At 38.6% G+C, this 7,868-nt stretch overlaps 1 protein-coding gene across 1 annotated transcript; it reads left to right on the top strand.

Annotated features, from left to right (window-relative positions):
* The first annotated feature begins 2,007 nt into the window (after window positions 1–2,007).
* Window positions 2,008–6,396, top strand: LOC117307136 (N-acylglucosamine 2-epimerase-like). The gene is made up of 6 exons (XM_033791804.1): window positions 2,008–2,173; window positions 2,698–2,910; window positions 3,508–3,589; window positions 4,053–4,360; window positions 4,913–5,000; window positions 6,174–6,396. The coding sequence occupies exons 1-6, from the start codon at window positions 2,018–2,020 to the stop codon at window positions 6,242–6,244; spliced, it is 918 nt and encodes a 305-aa protein (XP_033647695.1). The 5' UTR covers window positions 2,008–2,017; the 3' UTR covers window positions 6,245–6,396.
* The last annotated feature ends 1,472 nt before the right edge of the window (window positions 6,397–7,868 follow it).

Raw genomic sequence — 7,868 nt, 5'->3', positions numbered from 1 at the left:
AGCCTGTGAAAATTTGGGCTCAATTGGTCATCTAAGTTGATGAAAGAAAAAACACCCTTGTTGGACGAGTTTGTGTGCTTTCAGATAAGAATAAAAGACTTCTAGCTAGAAGTATTTTATTATTTTAGTGAGAAATTACCTCTTTCTCAAAAACTACTATCAACAGCTCTCCAACTCGTTACCAAGTCAGTTTTTATGTTAATATTTGTTATGAGTAATTACCTAACGTGTACCTTTTTAATAAGTCACACATGTTGTGATTATCCTGACTTGTTTCTGCCCTTTTTTGAAGAAAATCAAAGGTGGACTTTTGAAGGTGCACTCGGAGCCCTTATGTTAAGAGTCAATGTATGCAGGATCATTTATTCATTTCTTTTACATTATCTGGTCAGTGAACATAAATTCTGAAAAATTAATTTCATGGGAGAAAATCATCGGGGACTCAAGACAAATCATCACATTTAGCTGACATGTGAGGGCAAGCCACTGACGCCCCATCCCAGGGCTAGCAGACGATAATGCTGTACGTGCAAGACAATGTCAGTTGTTTCTGTACTTATCATTATGTTTTGGTTGTATATGTACCAGAGTTTTCGGGACAATTCACACTTTATATGCACAGTTATTTTTTAACTGCTCAAAAGAACACTCAAACATGCACTCGCAAGATAGAGTGTTAACGGAAATCATTTCTATTTTTATTAATTTGTTAATATTCTCAGAAAAATTAGAAAACAAGCTTTGGTATAAGCTGACCTCACAAATTCCAGTACGGCCTCTGGGCATTGTTTTGCCACAGAGACAGGTCAACATGTGTGGTTTGAAAATGTGGCGCTTTCATTCTCTTGACGTTATATGAACGTAAATCATTCTCAGAAGAGAAAATCTCCACTTAGCCTATACAAACAGTTTTGGAGGATGATACTTGTGAAGTCGTTTGCATTTTTTCCTCCTGCAAAAAATCGGTGTACTAGTAAATTTGGTATGATGACAATCTTTTTTAATTTATGGATTTCTTTTTATAAACAGAGGAAATAATTTTTCGAACTTCAGATTTTTGTGATAGATCGAGAGAGGTTAAATGTTTTCCTACCATTTATAATTATTAGTGACTATTCCGTCAATAAAAAACATAAAAAACAATAATTACACGTCACTTTGTGTTATTTTAATTAAACTTTTGAACCGTCTCTTATTAAGTTGTGCTTTCACGTGAGAAGTCTAGGGAGATTGTCAATTAATTATTGTTTACATTTACGCTCGGTGAAATTAATTTCCTGTCTCATGACTGATGAGTGACACACCAGAGCGTAAGATATTACAGCAATAACAAGTGTGCAAGAGCGGAGGAATTCCTGATTTTGATCGGCAATTTTGGAAAGCAAAGACACGTCTACACGGTGACACTCACTGACTCAGTGACTGACCAGCCAGGTGACTGTGTCAACAAGTGTCCATTTCTACCTCCATCGGGTCTCACACTCAGCACACAGGTATGATATCAGTTATCACTGTCTTTTTAAACAAACATGAATTGTCTGCAGTCAGTATTAATATGTATAAATACTAGCCCACCTTGTTGAGCTGTAAATGGCTCAATTATTTGTTTTTTTAAATATGATTCTTAAGGATCTACATTGGCTACCAATACGGGCTAGAATTGATTTTAAAGTTTTGGTTCTGACTTATCAATGTATCCATGGTATTGCCCCTGTTTATCTTCAAAGCTTAGTTCAGGAGTACAAAACAACCAGGAATCTGCGATCTTCAAATAAATCCCTTCTGACCCCCCCAGTTATCAAAACCAAGTCGTACGGTTCAGTTATGGAACAGTCTTCCAGAGGTTGTTAAACAGGCTGAGACATCAGAACAATTCAAAACCCGGTTGAAAACATATCTGTTTACTTTGTACAATAATTGTTGATTTCCTTTTACAGCGCATAGGGACCTCACGGTGATATGCGCTATATAAGAATGGTTTTATTATTATTATATTATTATAGGTGGTGATTTTCTTATGAGGCACGTCAAAAACCCAGCAACAGGAAAATGTAATTTTCTTGTGACAGCTGACGGAAGAGTCGTCAAGATTCCGAGAAAGATTTTCAGCGAGTGTTTCTACATGATGGCGATGTGTGAACTAGCAAGGGCCACAAAGGATGACAAGTACAAGGTTTGGCATGTACCTTTATCATACTGCCGCCAGCTATTAGTTCATGGGCCAGAGGCCAAAATTTGACTTATTGGTACCATCCAAGGTGGACAAATTTAAATACATTTTTTTGAAAGGTCCATGTTCAAGGATGATAAATTGATGTGATAGCAATCCCAGGGTGGTAGTAAATGCCAAATTTTTAGCCTAGTCAGAATGAGCTTACTACAATCAGTAAATTCCATGTATGCACAATGACATTGATAATTTGAACTCTCAACTTATACAAAGGGCCCTGACTATTTTCCCCTGCTGTCCACAATGACACATGCAGAGTCTGTATGATAGAGAATAAAAGACAAAGATATAAAGCCTATAAAGCAAGAGTTACAACCATTACATGTATAATATTTGTTTTCCAATTATGACGGCTTTGAAGGAGACACGGATTCTACAGTATTTTGTACCCAATGGATAACCATGGGGCGTCTTGGCTTACATGGGCAAACAGAATGTTAACTTGTTTCAAATTTTGGTTGTTTCAGCAAGAAGCCATCAAAATGATGGACCAGCTCCAGTATTTGGTCTGCGTGGATGACACAGGAATAGGGCGCCCCCAGGCACGCACAAACATGCTGTCTGAGGGCATGATTTTCCTTGATTTAGTGGAGCAGTTGACGGCTGACGACGCCACGCTGCAGGAAAAGTATGCCCAGCTGGAGGAGTGGAGCATTAAACAGTCTCTTCAACACATTCAGGTAGTTTAACCAGCTTGTTGAATGCAATGGAGTTATGTGTCAGTGCCTCTAGCAGCCTATTGCATCTGACTCAAACTCTTCAGTTTCTGATCAGCAGTGTTGTAGCAATTGTACTTGTACTAGAGTTCTACTAGAGTACCTTTTTGCTGATTTTTGTACTTACACCCATACTCTGCCAGCAAAGTACTTGTAATTAAAGTCCGTACTTGATACTCAACTGAAAATAACCTGTACACAAAGTCATGTACTTGGTACTCTGACTCAATTTGAAGTACTCGGGTTGTGTTAATGCACAAAAAAAGAATGCAGTACGCTTATCTTGAAGGAAGGGGTCTGGTCTGGCAGCAAGGTGCACAGCCTAACCGTGTATACCCTCTGTCACTCCCAATTCAATCCAAGTAGAAATGGTCAAGTTTATACTTGTTAATGTACCGACCCCTTGGACCATCAGCTAATCAAAATGATTGCTTTTTCTATAAGTCAGTGTTTTTCTATCAGGTGATCATCAGCTCACCATGGCAGCTTTCCCAGTTCTAGTTATGTACATTATTAGTTAAATTATTTTAGTTCAACCGAGGTATGTTTCTTTGCATTCAGAGAGATGGATCTGCTATCTTAGAGACAGTTAGTGTTGATGGCAAAGAGCTTCCAGGATCTGCAGGGAGATTGACAAATCCAGGTCAGTCTTTGACGACAGTGTTTGCTCAATAATCAAGTTTTTGTTTTAAAGGGCCAGTCAGAATAGTCAATGCTAAAAAAAATTCAATCTTTTTATTGAAATCAGTGCTACTTGTAAACAAACATTGGTGCCTATGGCCTACATAACATTGGTGCTTAAGGCTTACAGAACCCTACCGTCGATTTCACACACTCTTAAGACTAATCTTAGTGCCTTGTGCCTACAGGACCCTTGTGCCTAGGGCCTACAGAACATTGGTGCGTAGGGCCTACATAACATTGGCACTTATGGCGTACAGAACCCTGGTGTCTTGGGCCTATGGAACCCTGGTGCCTGGGGCTTATGGAGCACTTGGCCCCACACAAACCTGTTGCCTGGTGCCAACTTAATTTTACCCTGCTAGTATGATCTGGAATTTAACCCCAACACAGATTTCATCACCAAAAGGTTATTTTTGTTACAGGTCACGCCATAGAAACTGGCTGGTTCCTTCTAAGGTGTGCAAGGAAATACAGCAACATTGGCTTGACAAAGCTGGCCCTTGACAAGTTCATCACTAAACCCTTCCAGTCCGGCTGGGATCTGGATAATGGGGGTCTGTGCTCGTTCTTAGACGTAGATGGTTTGTCGCCAACTCAACTAGAGTGGAGTATGAAGCTGTGGTGGCCACACTGTGAAGCACTGATTGCGTTTATTATGGCATACCAGGAAACAAAGGAGGACAGATTTCTTGACATGTTTGAAAAAGTCTTCGATTATACGTTTTCAAAGGTAAGTGATTACGGTATGTCTCATCGTTATAATGAAGTTGATGAATACTTGAAGAATCTTAAAGAAGTACATCCTAAATCTTGTACTGACATCAAGTTAAAATTTGAAAAATCTCAGTTGTTAATATTTGAGTTCAATGACAACAACTCAGATTGGGAAGTGAAATTAAGGCACAGTTTTCACAAAATGTGCATTATTCATTGTGGCTGATGATAGTCAAAACATCTACTCACAGTGCTACGGCAAACATCAAAGACCTTAATTGAATGTTGATCACAGTGTCTCGTTGGAAAAAAACCTGCAATCTGTTATCATTAGATGCTTACAAAATGGTCAATTGTTGTTTCAAATTTTGTTCTGCTCATAGGTTAAGGTATAAAAAACCCAAATGGGGATTACCAACCCAAACCAGTCCACAGGCAATCCTTTGTTTTGCATTGAAGCCGGGATCCACAGACATGACATGAGGGATAGAAACCACTTAGCCAACCTGCATGCCCCAAGTTTGTATTGATGGCTATTCTTCTTAATTGTTGCTGTGTTTGATTGCAGTTTATTGACCCTGATAATGGCAAGTGGTTTGGATATCTTAGTCAAGAAGGAAACGTCACCCTTGACTTCAAAGGTGGACCCTACAAAGGTACGGCAGACTTTTCCTATAAGATGTGTACGGACCTTAAAGCCATTGGACACTTTCGGTAAACAGTATTGTCCAAAGGCCCACACCTCGTGTATCACAACTAATATAAAAAATAACAAACCTGTGAAAATTTAGGTTCAATCGGTCATCGGAGTCCGGAGAAAATAACGGGGAAAACCCACCCTTGTTTCCGCATGTTTCGCCGTGTCATGACATGTGTTTAAAATAAATCCGTAATTCTCGACAACAAGAATTGATAATTGTTTTAATGTTTTCTCGAAAAGTAAAGCATTTCATGGAATAATATTTCACCATAAGTCTTTCACCATTACCTTCTGTAAAGTTATTTGTAAATCTGTGGACTTTTTTGTTTTCTGTTCTGAAAGTGTATAATGGCTTTAAGGGCAATATATGTTAACTACAGTCAAACTCCACTTAATACCGACAGACATACACATTATGGGCTTGCGTAGTAGTCTATGTTGACTTGCAATATAGGAAGTGGCCTCATTCCTCCCATACCCTCCTCTACTATGTCCCTCAGTCTTAAGTAGTTAGAACTAAGATAAGATTGGAATGCTTGTCCTGTGATCAGCAGTTGTTATTTTGGCCTACACCGTGAATCCTTCACTTTGACAATTGGAGGTAGAAGGATTTGGCACTGTATGGGATAAAGTGGGTCTTTTGAGTCCTAGGGAACAACCATGGGTGCAACTTTTTATAGAGAGTCTCATGGCCAGCTTTGAGGTTCAACCCGTTGCTGAACAGTCAAGTGCACTGGACTCAAGCTCTTGTGTTTCTAATTGGCACAGTGTGGGTTTGAGTCCTGGTCTTCACATTTGTGCTCTCAAGCAAGACACTTAACAATTGCTTAGTCCTTCTGTAGGACATAAAGTGGTAGGTCCCATGTGTTGTGTAATTCATGTAAACTAACCAAGCACACTTATTGTTAAGAGGGGGTTTGCCCTGGTGTGTATGACATAGTTGACAACAGATTGTGCTGCAGCACCTTATAAACCTCTACAAGAAGCTGTTTAAATGAATCTCATAATTCAGAAGTTTATCAAACCTATCTTACAAACGTAATAACAAGCGCTATATAAGTACACATGTATTGGGTATTTTTAATACTTATTGTTATTTATGTTTTGTTTAATTCTCCTCCTTTTGAAGGGTGTTATCACGTTCCCCGCTGCCTCCTCATGTGCACACAGATCCTAAAGACTATACTTCAAGGAAACTGATGCAGACAGAGTGGTAGGTCAACGATCATGTGATATGGATACATCTTGGATCAGTTGAAGAAAATCCAGAGATGCAGAAGTAAACTGCAGAGATAAGGAAGGCAAACCTCATGCATTGGGAGAGGCTGTAATAATTATGAGTTCTGTTGCCACTTTTGTACCAGAGCATTAGATTTTATGAGATTATGATTGAAAACTTATCAATTAAACAATTTCTTTATATACATTTGAAATATTTTATATCAGATTTGGGTTAAGGTTGAATATATGCTACTTTTTTAACCATGGAACTGCCAAATTTCCGATTAAGACTAAAAAGGGCACTATGCATAGTAGAAAAATGAGTCAATAATGGGACCATCAGTGATCCCTTTAATATTATTACAAATCGAAAGCGAGTTGTTTTCTTCAACAAGGATCAAATTTACAGAGAAACAGAAATAACAGTTTCCTCTTTGCAGAAATAACAGGCAAAGTTCATATTATTCTGCTTGCTTGTTGCTCTCCCCCACTGTGCTAACCTGGATATGAGTGCCATTCAACTGTCAATCAAACACTTCTACTACATTACACCTCTCTCTGTTCCATAATTTTAGGCAGTATATTTGGGCCAGAACATCAATATTTAAACATTTCACAAGTACTACATGTATAAAACATATAATCAAACTTTGTTTTTGTGAATTGGATTCAATAATTCTGGTCAGAAAAATTTGGGACTGCTCCAAGGCTAAAGTGGACGTGCCCTAAAAATTTTTACTAGGTACGAGTACATGTAGTAACTGTAGATGATAAGCTTATGTGTGCTTGATCATCCCATCAGTCATAACACATTAGTTGCTTACAGTGATCAAGAGCTGCTAGTACTTAAATATTGTAGTGCAATAATCGTTACCCTCCATCCTCCTGATGCAGGGTTCGCCACAAGCGGTTTTGGACGAGCGCCCTGTGAATGATGTTAAAATTATGGTCTGTGAAAATTTTTCTTACAAGGCAAGTCTGTCTCTATGGAAAGGAAATCAGATGAAATCACAATGGGGGGGGGGGGGGGACACCACCCAGTCAACCCTTATTTGTTCCCAAAAGTTCATGATAGATTTGTAGTGGATTTACAAGAACAAGCAATACAAATATGTAGAAACACTATAAGGAAAGTACTGAGAAACCTGGCCTGGCCGCGGGCAGATGCATGTACTGTAGGAAGCACGCTAGAAGCAAAACAAATTAATTTGGGACAACCAAAGAGAGTCCTTTGAAGAGAGTCCTTTAGAGGACAAAGTATTTGGTTTAAAAAGGACCGAGTTATTCGAGGTTGCCAAACATTACAAAATTTCTGTAGCTGCTAGTACGAAAAAGGCTGACCTGCGAGCAGTGATTTTGGAACATTTGGTTGATGTAGAAATTTTGAAAGAATCAATGGTTGAAGAAAAGGAAGAGATGTTAATGGTCATTCTCAGTTGAAGCGGCTATTAAACTTAAACAACTTGAGCTAGAAATTCAGTTAGTAGCGTCAAAGAAATTAGACAAAGAGTTGGAATTGTTTCAGCTGAAACAGCATTCCAAATCCAATGAACATCAATCTCTGCAAAGAAATTTGATCCTACCAAGTTCATTAGATTGGTAC

The sequence above is a fragment of the Asterias rubens genome, chromosome 2, assembly GCF_902459465.1.
Source record: "Asterias rubens chromosome 2, eAstRub1.3, whole genome shotgun sequence".
Classification (NCBI taxonomy): Eukaryota; Metazoa; Echinodermata; class Asteroidea; order Forcipulatida; family Asteriidae; genus Asterias; species Asterias rubens.
This window is presented reverse-complemented; position numbering and strand designations above follow the sequence as displayed.

Excerpts from the sequence above, each read along its gene's own strand:
- LOC117307136 (XM_033791804.1), top strand. The coding sequence starts at position 2,018 with ATGAGGCACGTCAAAAACCCAGCAACAGGAAAATGTAATTTTCTTGTG. Across the intron at positions 3,590-4,052 it reads AGGGAGATTGACAAATCCAG|GTCACGCCATAGAAACTGGC; the intron begins GTCAGTCTTTGA and ends TTTTTGTTACAG. Across the intron at positions 4,361-4,912 it reads TCGATTATACGTTTTCAAAG|TTTATTGACCCTGATAATGG; the intron begins GTAAGTGATTAC and ends GTTTGATTGCAG.